Raw genomic sequence first — 15,302 nt, 5'->3', positions numbered from 1 at the left:
GGCGTAAGGTGGGGCTGAATATTGGTGAAATTATGGTTATAATCTTGCATGTGTTGGCCGATAGCTGAAAGTGTAATTGTCTTGGAAAAGTACCTTTGATTAAATTTAGGATTGAGTTTAGGTTGATTGCATTATTGTTTCTGAGGAAAGTGATAAATAGATCGAAGAGTATGTTGGGTTTCTCTGAGATTTCATTGAGATTGTGACTGGCATTAAAGTATTGGTCTAGGTGTATGTAGTAATTTTCCATTATGTTGAGTAAAGGGCCCTTGTTTGCTAATACGAGGATGTCCATGTCTTGTTCAATATTGGTGAAATTATGGTTATAATCTTGCATGTGTTGGCCGATAGCTGAAAACCTGTTGTATTTTCTTGCGTTAGTGTGCTCGTGGTATCTGATAACCTCAGTTCAATACGGACCAAAAACATGAAGTTCATAACCATTAATGATTTTGAATTATCGAGGTTCTACTGTATTCCTTTAGGTATTTTCTAATTATGAGACCCACACCATTTTTGGCTTCTCTTCCTCCACTATAGTATAAGGTGTATCCTTTATTCAGTTTCATCTCACCTTTGCCTTTCCATTTGGTCTCACGGATTCCCAGCAATGCTATAGCTTTGTCAACCATTAAATCTACAACTTCTTCTCCTTTCCCTGCTAGTGTCACCATATTGATGGTCGCTATCGTGATGTATTTGGTTGCTGGTCGCCCACTTTTCACATTTCTAGTGGGAGTATGTTCAATCTTGTAAATCAGGGTGGGAAATAAAATATTGACTAGACAGTGCCAACCTGCAAGATTAACAGTAACTGTAAGACGTTCCAGAAAGTAAGGTCCCTAAACTGAATGGTTAGTGACACCGAATCGAACCCAACAGATAGAAAACAACTATAAATCACTACCTTCAGCCTTAATAGGGGAAAAACAGTAAGGTTGTACCTTTAGTGTATGAGTTTACATGTCAGGTACTATAGTTGCAAACAGGGGATTATGGACACACGAAATTCACATAGGTTTGTAGTTGCTACAAAGGTTTATCTCACTTAATACAAGACCCAAAAGAGAAACAAGACAAGCGTTGGACATACATTTGCAAATGGATTAATCGACAACAACTAGGTTTTCCTTTGCCTTCGCTACTGATGAAAATCCAATAAGGAATTGAAACGCACAAGATTCAGTTAAATACAGTATATTATACAGCTTAATTAGAAATTTACTTTCTGGGGCTTTTAATTTTAAATTACAGAAAACCTCGTTAAACCGAAGTTGTTGGAACTCAAAAGTCGGACTTTGAATTACGTGATTTCGAATTATCCGCCAATTTGCAATTCAGAAGTACCAACCCTAGCTGCGTTACAAAATATCCTAAGTCCCGTTAATGCATGCAATTAACGTCGATTCACAGTTTAAACCTTTCAAATGCCAAGGGGAACACAAAATTCCGACATGTATCCAACAAGGTGCATTTACAATGTTCAAATAATGCACTTGGATAAATCACTGACAGACATAACCTCACACGATGAAAGAAAAAAATCACAAAATTCAAAGACGAGGACAAATTATGCTGGTTTCCCAGTGCAAACGCATTATTTTTTGGATTTCTGTACTGTTTGCATTTTTAGATGCTTTGTACTGGCATGGAAAGTGCCCGCTGCCCTTAAAACATTGTGGCTTATCGAACTTTCCTACGAGGGGATAAAGTTTCTCGCTTCCATGTGCATAGCAATGCACTACAATGACCCCCATCCCCCACACTTGTACGATCCACCGGATGGCACTTTCTCATTTAAAACCATAAGACCGTTTGGGCTCGGGAAAATAAAGCAGTGTAGTTTCATTGGCAATGACAATATTGTTTGGTGCGTACGAATTGATATGAGCCACACTTTTCCTCAACTGTCGCATCGCTAGAGTTCGCGGATTCTGTTTTTCCGCACACTGCCTGTTGCGTGATATTACGGCGTACCTTAAAAGGTTGAATCCAAGAGAATTTGAATTTCATTCAACTTAGTAATCATGAAGCGCACTGTAGATCCACCAAAATGAGTGTAAATGCGGAAAGCTACGGTACCTCTCCACATATTAAATGTTGAACCTCCCCACGTTCCAGAACATGCGTTCTATTATGACGCGGGTAAATTTCGAGTTGAATTAACTCTGTAACATACTATTGTTTTAAAATGCAAAGGCAGTTTCGAATTATAAGCCTGAATTTCGGTAATGGGGTCGACATTGTACTTCGAATTACGAATTATCCGAATTTCGAATTAAACAATTTAAATAACATGCAAAACTGTAGCTCACGTTTCCGGGAACGAGACCTCCTTCGAATTAGGCGGGATTTTGAATTAACCAGTTTCGAATTATCGAGGTTCTACTGTAATGATATTCCACTGAAGACTAGTCTTAAAAATAGCATCAACTAAAATAATAAACCTTATATTATCCTAGCTTACTAATTCATGTATTAGTGTCTAGTGAACACCTCCTAACCTGCAGATCTTCCAACTCCTGTTTATGGTCAACAGTTCCTTCCACCGCTTCTTGCTCTTGTATGGTATCCTCATCATCTGCAGAGTCCTTGTCAGAAGCAACCGTGAACTCTTCATCATCGCCTTTACTGGACTCGTAATCTTCTTCCTGATTATTGAAAAAACACACCACAGAATAAACAGCAGTTCCGGTCTTGAGAAGATGGCAACATATGGTAGATTAAATCCTGGCATTAGAATAGGAGTGAAAATGCACTGTGATATTACAAAATGTCATGCACAGATAGTAACTATTATGCAAACAATTTTAAATTAATCACTATGATATGAACAATAATTCCCAAGTTCACTCTATTTAGTATAGTGAAATCTCTACACAATGCAGCCTGGGCAAGAAAAATATTGTCGTCTAGGGAGTTATTGTTATAAAAAAGGGATTTAGAATAAAAGTTCTCATGTCAATTGGCGAATAGAATAACATCTGAAAACTGAATTACACTAACTACTGCATTTTCTCGTATAATTTACAAACCCCAATATTTTTGGTTCCAAAGTGGAGAAAAAGAAATGTTCACGTATTTGACGTATTCTTCGAATATCCATCACGCAGTTCCGGATGAGTTTCGAAATAAAGATGTCAACGACTCAGGTAGCAGCCTTCAGTGAGAGAATCTGCGCATAAGTGACTAGTGACCCTCTTTTCCAGTCTGGTAAGAATTAATTTTATGAGTGTTTCGGGTACACGGCATGCGCTTTCTCTGATCTTGGAATTGCTGGTCCACAGTGAGCAAGCATCAGACTAATACTGCACCATATAAACTTGCAGTGATCAATTACACCGAAACATACGGGAACAGGGCAATGGGCCTGTATTCATTGTCGAATGCAACGTGCGCTACCGCGGTAAAAGATAAGTGCACATCAAGCGACCAACAAATCTCGCAAAGCATATCACGGACAAAAAAGCTGCAAGTATCTGAAAGTAGGGGAGGATCTGCTTAAATATGCAATTTCGTTACGCAACGTTGGATATGCCGTTTCTCACTAAATGCTGTATTTTATTTTTTTGCTAGGGGCTTTACGTCGCACCGACACAGATAGGTCTTATGGCGACGATGGGATAGGAATGGCCTAGGAGTTGGAAGGAAGCGGCCGTGGCCTTAATTAAGGTACAGCCCCAGCATTTGCCTGGTGTGAAAATGGGAAACCACGGAATGCCATTTTCGGGCTGCCGATAAATGCTGTATTTTAAGGGATGAGAAATAGCTGCTACACATGGAATCAGTGTCTCGGATTTGAAGGTTAACCAAGGCTTGATGATTAATTTTATGAAGAGAAATGGACTTTCTCTTCAAAGGAGAATACAATTATGCCATAAAATACCCAATGATTTCAACCAAAAAGTAATTGATTTTCATCGCTTTATGATTAAGCGTAAATTGAAGGAATATTTAGTCTCCCAAATAGGACCCACAGGTCAGATGCCAATCAGCTTCCATATGCCTCAAGGTCGAACAATCGATAAGAAAGGGACACCGAGTGTTGTCGTATGCGCTACCGAAAGCGAAAAAGAACAATATACAGCAATGCTATTCTCTTTGGCAATGCTTGCTGTAGCAGGTTATGGGAGAAAGCTTGTACATAACGTTGCTAAAAAACGAAAACCAATGCCTAAAGTAAAATTTCCGCGAGGGATGCATGTTCGTATCTAAGAACAAGGGTGGATGGACACGAAGGGTTTGGGGAGATATACCAATGGCCAGCCCTACCCGTGTTGGACAATTTTTGTTTTTTGCCAGCACGTCATTATTATAAACTTACACGAATTGTACTTTCATTAGTACACGTTTATTTCACTTCAGGTCATACTATGAGCTCGTAAGGGGAAGAATATTTTCCACGAAGGAAGTTGTCTTTCACCACTTCTCTTCATAATCATAATGGTTGAAGTTTTAAAAGCAGTTAAGAGAAAGGATCCAACAACTAATGGCCTGGTTTTTTCTGATGATGTGATGGTATGCGGTGAGACAGAAGCAGAAGAACAAACAAGACTAGGTCTCTGGCATGAAGGTCTCAAAATCAGCAAAACAAAGACAGTCGGCTTGGTGATGAGTAGAAACTCTCCAACTGTTCATCTAAGAATTGGAGATGAGGAGACGGATATTGTAGATAACTTCCAGTATTGAGGTAGTGTTCTGTCATCAGACAATACCATACATCAAGAGATTAGTAACAATACAGAAAGCTTCCAAATTTTATCATGCTCTACGTGAAATACTTTGGGATGAAACATTTCCGTTAGTTTCCAAGATCAGCTTGTACAAAATATTTCTAGTACCTATATTGACGTATGGCCTGGAAGCAGCAACACTTACTGGACCAACAAAGAGTCGTCTTCAGGCAACGGAAATGAAGTTCTCACGGTTTATCTGTCCGAGCATTGACATATTTTGTCTACAAAAAACAAAAATGGATAAAATAAGGAATGTGGATATCCGACAACAGCTTGGATTGGAGAGAAGCTTGCTGGAGACTCTAGAAGTGAAGAGATTGCAATGGTATGGTCACATGAAAAGAATGAAACCTCACAGGACTCCTCGAACATACTTTGACCACAATGTTCCCAGGAAGAGACCAAGAGGAAGACCTGTGATGTTTGGGGAAAACATAATAAAGGACCTGGAAATTATAGTTCCGTTTTTATGAGTTTCGACTTGACAGTTAACCGGAAGTCAGCCGGTGGTGCCAAATTGTCAGGAATACAAACAGCTGATTTACGATACAAAACAGGAACAGAAATGTAAATACTGGAATACAAGTCCATAATCGGTTATTCTTTGTAGCAGCATACATGATTCACGTAAGATCAATAATGCACAACACATTTAGGATAAGGCTACAAGACAAAAATATGTCAATGCTCGGACAGATAAACCGTGAGAAAATTGAATTAAATTTCTACTCACCCTGTACAAAATCTCGCATTGCTGTTAGATTCAGTTTCCCGTAACGAAGGAAATAATCCTACAAAGCGAATATACCAGTCATTTCTCGGTCACTATCGGCATTGTCATCGTCTGTTGAGGTTTCACTCTCGCTTGACCCTAAAGAGATAATAAAGTCTTCAACATAATCATCTGAACTACTTTATGCTCGTTCCTTCTGGCTATCCACCACATAAACTGGGTACTGGGGCTTGTTTTGTTTCAAGAGATGCGTAAGATCCCCCTTCCCCATGTCATCGCGAACCGAAATATTGTGCTTCTTCAACCACTTAACCAACTCATTCTTTCTAGCCACCGTTGTTGGTGCTTTGTCAAGAATGACTCCCGAACATTACAAATAATTTCCCAGGCACGGCTCCTTAGTGGAGTACCTCCTCCGAAGGGCTTTCTTCTCTTGGGAGCTTCATCCTTAAACTTAGGCATCGATATGACAGAACATCAAATTCACACACAGGCCTAAAATTAACCTACTATATAACTACCGAACGAAATGTTAAACTAAGCTACTATATAAAATAGATCACCTGTTATACACTATATACTACAATATAACACGCTATACTATTAAAAATACTAAACAATACATTTATAAACTCTACACTGCTAAATATAAACGAACAACAACCTAGCACAGAGACACACAAAGACCGCAAAAAGAGCTATGCAGGATACAACACACAGCTGATAGCACGTGCTTACAGTAAACAACAAATCGACAACACTGTTAACCGCAACTGGAGTCTAACGCGCTCTATCGGAGCGATCGGCTGTCTATGATTGGCTGTTGATTAATTCGCGTATCCTCCGCCAAAAGGCAGCGCTCAAACGTCAAGTGGAAACTGATAATAACTGAACTATAGAGATGTGAATCTGGCATCGCATATATGAACAGTATCTGTGGATGGATAACTGGAGGAGGCTCGTACACAACCGCACCCGACGTGCTAGAGCGAAGAAATGATGATGTACTTCAAACCCACGCGTACAAATTACCTAATGTACCCTATTTGACTTTGCAGAAAAAAATCTCACGCTGGAATTTTACACCAAATAACGATTATCCGCAAACGAGTAGAACCCATTGCGCTTATGTTATATATCTATTATGTATTTTTTAAATGTAAATGAACTGTAAATATTTTTTTATATATCTGAATTCCTCGAATAATTTACGCATCTGAAGATTTCGCCTGTATTTTTTATCAAAAAAGTGTGTTAATTAAGCAAGAAAATACGGTATCTGCCACATCAGATCACTTCATTCCCAATAGGGTATTATGAAGATTGTGACGACAGAAACATACAAAAAAAATTCATACTGACCATGTAATCTTAATTTCTCACAAAGAATTCTTGTTCACATTATGTAGGACTCCACGTGTTTAAACTACCAAAAATAGGAGATCTGAAATGACGGTGTTTCAAATTCTTCCTGACAGACAATGTCAAGACTCACTGCTCAAGTTACAACATTCCTTAAAATGTACGATGTATGAAGGATGGAAGTTTTTCACCTAATCAATACTTTATTTTACAAAGTGTCTAAAGATTTTTAGATTAAAAGACAATACTGGCTTTGACCTGTTAAATAGGTCAAATGTGTGCTCAAACTATCAATACGGACCATGAAGCTCATAAATTCTAGAATGTACGATGTGTCAAAACATGATAATGAAGAGGATATACAGTAGTCTCGGTAATCCGAACTAATTGGGACTGGAGACTGTTCGGATCACGAAATTTTCAGATTAACCGGAAAATATTTTCTAATGATAATGTTATTGTTTTTACGTCCCGCTACCTTCTTTTACGGTTACCGGAGGCGCCTAGGTACCTAGATTTTCTCTCGCAAGAGTTCCTTTACGTGCCATTAAATCTATTTACACGAGGCTTACGTATTTGAGCACCTTCAAGTACCACCGGACAGAGCCAGGATCGAACCTGCGAAGTTGGGGTCAGAAGGCCAGTGCCTCAACCGTCTGAGGAAAATAGTTTCTACAATACAGTACAGTAGATACTGTAATTTGAAATGTCCATTCTTTAGCAGTTACATTAATAAAATACTGTCTAAAATTACAGTAGGGTAGTTAAGAACCCGTAAAGGAAAAAACGACAATGAAAACGACATTAGGGAGTGGATGGAAGCTGACTGTCATCAATTACAAACAGACCAAGTAATTGTAGGTATGGTGGACAAAGAAACTGGAGTTGTTGAAGAACAGAGTGACGACGAAGAAGACCACAATGAACAACTAGTGTCACATTCAAATGCCAAGGCCGTCTTAGAACTTGCCATACGCTACGACGAGAAACACTCCGCTGCTACGCACACTGATGTGATGTTCATGAGACGCTGGTTTAACACTGCACCTTCGAGTAGGTTCCAATCACTATGGCAAAAGCAACTAACAGACTTTGTAAAGATAAACGATGAGTGATTGATGGTTTATGATGTGTAGTTATTTTTACATTAATTTATTCTAGTAAAATATGACTAATAAAATGCAAGTAAATATTCATTCTATGTTATGTTCGTTCATTTCAATACGGAGAATTTTTTTAAATGAATGTTTTCAGTTCGGATTAACAGGGTTCGGGACTCTAGTGTATTAGTTTTAAGCAGCTGTCTAAATAGATACAGTTCTTCTGTTTCAATCCTTCTACCTACACACTTCCTACATCTTACTGCAAATCCATAGCTGCAAATTTCCTAGATTTGCTCAATAAACCCACCCCTCTGGTAAGTATGAAGCTATAAACTCTAGCCTGCTATGCTTACACAGTAGTTCACTCATTGTATGTTCCTAATTACTTTTGTGCTTGGATTATCATAGTACCAGAAGGAAAGATCGGCTGGGTCTGAAAGGGTAATTGTAATGGAGACATTTATGGTTTGGAGAAAAACAAAACGAATTTTAAATTGAATGGAACGGGACAGGAATATTCTATCATTAGAGAGGGGATTATCATTTTGTGGAGATTTCATTGTAATAGAACCCAGATCTCATAATCAACTATACCTACCTGTTTGACTTCCTCACTTCCTGAAGGCTCCTCCTTCATTCTTGTTTCTAAATAATTAGCAGGCAATTCTTTCAGGAAGTCATCCAGAGGAAGCTCAGATTCTCGTTTCAGCATCTCAACTTCCTCTGAGGTGCCCATAGTCCCCATATCTTCCTCTGCTTTGGCAATAGTCTCCTCATCATCTGAAGAACTCTGACCAGGTTTGAAGTCATCTGAAAATTCAAAACAATAATACATCTTCTATCACAAGAAAACTGATGGTGTACAAAAAGAAAAAAGAAAGAACGAAGAAGAAAGAAACCCAACACCATCCCAAGATCAGAAAATAGGAACATGCAATCTTATATTCTTCCTCTTCTCTTTTTTCTGGCATCATTCTTATCCCACATCTTTCTCCTGACAGACAGTGTAGAGACTCACTGCTCAAGTTACAACATTCATCAGAATGTACGATGTGTCAAAATGTGACAATGAAGAGGCTATATTAGTTTTAAGCAGCTGTCCGATAACTACATCATGAATGAAGTCCGGCTCCATGACTAAATGGTTAGCATGCTGGCCTTTGGTCAGAGTAGTTCCGGGTTCGATCCCCGGCAGGGTCGGGAATTTTAATCACCATTGGTTACTTTCCCTGGCATGGGGGCTGGGTGTATGTGTTGTCTTCATCATCATCTCATCCTCATCACAACGCGCAAGTCGCCTACTGGAGTCAAACAAAAGACCTGCACTTGGCGAGCCGAACCCGTCCTGGGATCTCCCGGCACTAAAAGCTATACGCCATTTCATCATGATCGAAATTCATCACAATGGCCCCTCAAGAAGTGCTATTACAGTAAAACCTCGTTAATTCGAAGTCATTGGGACACAAAAATCGGACTTCGAATTATGTAATTTCGAATTAACCGCCAACTCGTAGTTCAGAAATGCCAACCCTTGCCGCATCACAAAATATTATTAAGAGCCGTTACTGCACGCAATTAACTTTGACACACAGTTTAAACCTTTCAAATGCCATACAAAAAGCTATTTCCAAAATGTATCCAACAATGTGAATTTACAGCATTCAAATTACGCACTTGGATAACTCACTAACAAACATAACCTCATGCAATATAAGAAAAACAAGCGTGAATTAAAGATAAGGAGAAATCTATGATGGCTCCCCAGTGCAAGTCCTTTATTCATTGGATTAGTGGACTGTGTGCATTTTAGATGTCCTCTATTGTACATGCATGGAAAGTATCCCATGCTCTTAAAACATCGTGACTTACCGAACTTTCCTATGACAAGGGGAGAAAGCCTCTCGCTTCCGTCTGGGTTACCAATTTACAACACTGTACAATGACTCTAAACTTGTACAATTTCCGTTTATGGTACTTCTCTTGTAATTCTTCTCGTAATTGCTGTGTCACAAAGTATTCTAGGATTCATTAATGCATGCAATCACCTTTATTCACAGTTTAAAGCATTCAAATGATATGGAAAAAGCTATTTCTGAAAAGTACCCAAAAAGGTGCATTTACATTATTCAAATAATGCACTTGGGTAAATCACTGACAAACCTAACCTTATGCAACGAAAGAAATACACACACAGGATTCAAAGACAAGGACAAATTATGCTGGCTCCATTGTGCAAATGCTTATTTCTTGGTCTTCTTTTATGACCACATAGGATCACTTTAGTCAGTCCATCGTTCAGGTCTCTTTGATGAGATTGTTCTGGCTCTGCGGTCCTTCCAGTACTTCTTCAGACGCTTCCTGGTCTACTGTACTGTTTTGCATTTTTTAGATGCCTTGTAATTGCACAGAAAGTGCCTGACGCGCTTGCGAACTCTCCTATGAAGAAAAGGAAGACTCTCGTTTCCGTGTGCATTGCAATAGAGTGCAGTTTCCCGGCTGACACTTCTCTCCTTTAAATAAAGATTTTACTGGAGCCAATGGCCATTAAAATATGTTTACATGACCAATTACATTAAACAGAATTTGGTTAGTCCAATCTGTCTTAGTACACTTGACAACATGATATAAGTCGCAAGTCTTCTCGCACAATACACATGCATTCCTTTCTCAGGGTTTTGTTAGCACGAATACGGTAATGAAAACCGTGTGTTCCTAATTTAATCGTTATGTGCCTGAGCTCATAGTCTGCCTTTAAACCATAAATCCGTTTAGGCTCGGCATTAGGGTTGCCACTTTTTGATGTACGGGACATTTACCTATAAAATACGTGATTATTCAGAAAAACAAGGGACAGTTCATAAACACTTTAAAATCATACGGTCTCTACCTTGACTTGTTTTTTACAATATGCTTTATGTAGCACCGACACAGATAGATCTTATGGTGCCGATGGGATAGGAAAGGGCTAGGAGCGCTCTTGGACTTGAGGTACAGCTCCAGCATTTGCCTGATGTGAAAATGGGTAAACATCTTCAGGGCCGCCGACAGTGGGGTTCAAACCGACTTATCCCCAGAATGCAAGGTACCAATTTCAATTAGGTCATACTTAGTTTCATTAACAGATTAAGATAATCAATCGAAATGCATACAAGAAACTAACTTACACCATCTTAACAGTACATACAGTACAATGCATTAGCATACCTGCCAACTTTGCAAAACCAAAAATCAGGAGATTTGGACATGAAAATCAGGAAAAATCGGGAGGAATCAGGAGATACAATTGCTCAAAACCAAAATACAGGAGTACTATGGTATATTATAATACTTATTGTCTGAAAACACGACTGTTGCTATACGACGCTACAAGGTTGAAAATTACACATCTCTAGTCCCTCAAAGGAAGTATGCGAGTGAGATGTTCGGTCTCTGATAAGTCTTCCGAAAATAGTATGAACTCGTGCTCCACATGTGTGAATCAGTCATGCATTTACTGTAGATGCCATTAATATATTGCATCACGCGCCCGCGCGATTATGCGAATCGCAATACTATTTTTTCAAAGTAATAAATTTAAATTCGCCAAAATTGTCTCCGAATGGCTCCTAAAATCTCCAGAAAAGTCACTAGCCGCTATCTTTGAAATTCTGTCACTAATTTATTAAAAAACTTCAAACCTAGCGACTAGTCTCTAGAATCGACTAGACTGATGGGAACGAACACGAACGTAGCACGTGACAACGAGAGATTGACGATCGAAATATGCGTCATGATATTCAGGTTTCAATAAACATCGCACATTCGCACGCATTTCTCGTATTAATAAACGTCGATATTTAATTTGAAAGTGGCAATGAGCGAAGGACTTCCAGCCACTTGCGTACAATGCTGAAATGGCGGGATTTGAAAAAAAAATGTCTAGTTCAACAAAAAATAAGCTACAATCGGGAGAAATAATAGAATAATCGGGAGGCGGAAAACAATGTCGAAAATCGGGAGTCTCACGCTTAAATCGTGAAAGTTGGCAGGTATGCATTGGTATGACAAAACATACATAAAAAACCTTACAGTATTAGAAATTAATTTCCTTCTTCCGAGGTTCCAAACAGAAAAAAAAAATACTGGATCTACTTTGAACTTCAATCGCGCTCAAATCGAATACAGATTTTAAAATATTTTGAGACAAAGAAGGACAAACGCTTGTTTTTACAGAACAACAGTTCATAATACGGGACGCAAAATTTTCACCTCAAATACGGGATGTCCCGTACAATAGGGACAGGTTGCAGGTTCATAGGCATTGGCAGTTGTTCGGTGCGTACGTACAGATTGTATGCACACTTCTTCGCCAACTGTCAGCATCGCCAGTGTTCGCGGATTCTACTTCAGTTTTGAATTAAAAGTCAATTTCGGCAATGGGACCGAAACTGTTCTTCGAATCACGAATTATCCGTATTACAAATTAAACAATTTAAAAAAAACACGCACAACCGTACCTCAAGTTTCCAGGATCAAGAGCTGCTTCGAATTAAGCGGTATCTTGAATTAACCAATTTCAAATTATCAAGGTTCTACTGTACTCACCCTCCTGATGAAGCTGGGAAGCAGAAATGAGCATGTCAGGGTTGAGATCATTGACTGGGGGTAGTGATTAGTTTTTTAAGAGAAGGTACAACTAGGCAACCAAAGCGATGGATGTAGAACTGGAACCGATAAGGAGATAGCCTTGTATTTGAAAACTACTGTGTATGAAGATGTGGATATTGTCACTGTCGTTTTGTGTTTTCATGTTTTTCCTTGTCTACTTACATAATGATCCCTCTTCCAATAATGATCTGTCACTTGTGCTTATCCCATTGTGTGTCCCTATTCATACACCGATCTTTCTATAGATGATATTCTACAGTGCAATGTTTACCATCAGACACAGTGGAGTCCTTCACTGGTGAAGAGGGTCGGGACGAGCTGGCAGAAGCTGGAACACTTGTGTTAACTTCGGTAACATTAGACTTGTTCATTCCTTCTGCTAACCAAGTTGAATACTTTTCAGTCTGATCCACAATAAATTTGAGATGTTGGTCCAGGGCTTTCTTCCTCTTCTCTTCCAACCGAGTTTGATGTTTGAACTCCACCAACTGAAATAAAATTAATATTATTCACTATAGGTAAAACACACAAAAAGAAAGATATAAAATGTGGAGGGCATTAATAAAGATTGCTGAAGAGTGGCGAACAACTGGGGATGTCCAGTGTAACAGCTGTATTCTAAATTTTAGGCACAGTTACGCAGGGGTTGATGTAGACAGCGATCACATACTAGTTGCAGCGAAGTGCAGTATTAAATTCAGAAAACATATAGCGTGCGGTTGGAAGAAATGGTCTTTGAATAACTTACACATTGCAGATTTGGCTTCTTCAAAATTCAAAGAGAAAACCAATCAACTGAGCAGTGAAAGTACTGATGATGATAAAGATGCTTGTTGTTTAAAGGGGCCTAACATCGAGGTCATCGGCCCCTAATGGTACAAAATGAAATAACGAAAAGTGCACATTCATCCACTGACCAAAATAAAATTATAAATGCGATGAAGAATGAATGGATGGACATGAACACAAAAAAGAAAAAAAAACAAAGGAAAAACAGTGGATCAGATGCAAAAAAGATCGGAAATAATAGTATTACAGACCAAGGGACCACTTAGAAAGCACAATGAAGCTTGATGACTAAAGGGGTGCAAAATCCATGTCTAAGGCCCCATTGAATGGTACATGTCGCGAGTAAAGTAGAACCATGGTATTTGTCATGTTGGGGTACTAATCAAAAGTAGCGAAGACTCAAGGTGTTCCACACAAAATGGTACTACTCACAAGTATTGTACATCATACAAGTAACGCAGACCTATGGTGTGTCTAACACAATGGCGCCACTCACAGCCAACGCAAACCGATAAGGTTCCTCACCGAGTGAACTAACCACAGGGACTCGCACTATCCCGTGGTGTTCCTCAACATAGTGGGGACCAATCACAGGCAGCGCTGACCCACAGCGCCACTCATAGCCAACGCAAACCGAAAAGCCTCCTCACCGAGTGTACTAACCATAGGGACTCGCACTATCCCATGCTGTTCCTCAACATAGTGGGTACCAATCACAGGCAACGCTGACCCACAGTGCCCCTCATATAGCGGTACAACTCACAGGCTACGCCCAGACCCGCGGTGTTGTTCACATGGGCACGACACATGGGCACTGGAAACCACCCGGCCAGGATCTTTACTGCTACTAATCACAAACCTACTTCGTACCTAATTTAGTGGTACTACTCGCAAGTACAGGAACCCCATGGTGTTCCCAGCATGATGGTATGAATAAAAAGTAGTTTCATGGTTCTAATTCAATCATCCCTTGGTCGCCCCTTTTAGTCGCTTCTCACGACATGCAGGGGATACCGTGGGTGTATTATTCGTCCACGTCCCCCACCCACAGGGGGTAAGAAGAGAGAAAAAAGGAGAGTAACGGACGAAGAAAGGCAAGGGCCACGTAGGGCGTGAAAATGAAAGACTCCCCAGGCCTCGAATGCTCTAATACCGTCGGTGTCGGAAAAGAACAAGAGTTGACCAAGGGAGGTCGGACAGGATAGACGAAAGTGAGGAGCCTGGCACTGTGGAAGCAATGCCAAGACTCAGCTAAGGGCCCTGTGGTCGCCAATCCACACTCCCAAGTTGAGAGCACCTTGGGCCCCTGTTAGTCGCCTCTTACGACAGGCAGGGGATACCGCGGGTGTATTCTACATGTGCGTCCCCCACCCGCAGGGGGTAGTGAAAGTACTGGATGGGAAAAAAATGTCAAGAACAGCTTAATGACAGCCGTTTCAGAAATATTGGGTAATAGAAAACTGGAACCAAAAAAGCCTTGGATGACTCAGGAAATTTTAGATCTCATTGAACAGAGGAACAAAAGGAGAAGCAGGGATTTTGAACAATATAGAGCATTAAAATGTTTAACAGACAAGTGTCGCTTAGCAAAAGACAGCTGGATGAATGAAATTGGCGAGGACATTGAAAAAGATTTAAAAGCAGGAAAATCTGATAAGGCATGTTTTAAAATAAAATCATTGCAGAACAAGAAAATAACCAGAAGTAATGTGGTTAAAAACAAGCAGGAATGATTCTTTTTGAAAATGATGAAGTAGGTAACCGCTGGAAGCAATATATTGAAGATCTATATGAAGGTCAGGAAATGGATAACATTCAGGATTATGTAGAGGATTAGAGCCTGATTGAGGTAGACAGGAAAGGCCCACCAATTACAAAAAGTGAGTTTAATAAAGCTCTACAATTATTAAGGGATAAAAAAAGCCATAGGCG

The 15,302-nt window shown here is 39.6% G+C and overlaps 1 protein-coding gene across 1 annotated transcript in view; it reads right to left on the bottom strand.

Moving 5' to 3' along the window:
• Nucleotides 1-15,302, bottom strand: part of dom (domino) — a 485,316-nt gene that overhangs the window by 377,793 nt on the left and 92,221 nt on the right. The window contains exons 7-9 of the mRNA XM_067154429.2: nt 12,853-13,069; nt 8,533-8,744; nt 2,505-2,651 (exon numbers count right to left, since the gene is read on the bottom strand). Of these exons, the coding sequence (XP_067010530.2) occupies nt 2,505-2,651; nt 8,533-8,744; nt 12,853-13,069 (576 nt within the window). The remainder of the gene's footprint in view (nt 1-2,504; nt 2,652-8,532; nt 8,745-12,852; nt 13,070-15,302) is intronic.

Source organism: Anabrus simplex, chromosome 10, assembly GCF_040414725.1.
Source record: "Anabrus simplex isolate iqAnaSimp1 chromosome 10, ASM4041472v1, whole genome shotgun sequence".
Lineage (NCBI taxonomy): Eukaryota > Metazoa > Arthropoda > Insecta > Orthoptera > Tettigoniidae > Anabrus > Anabrus simplex.
The sequence above is the reverse complement of the archived record's forward strand: the minus strand, read 5'-3'. Positions and strand labels throughout refer to the sequence as shown.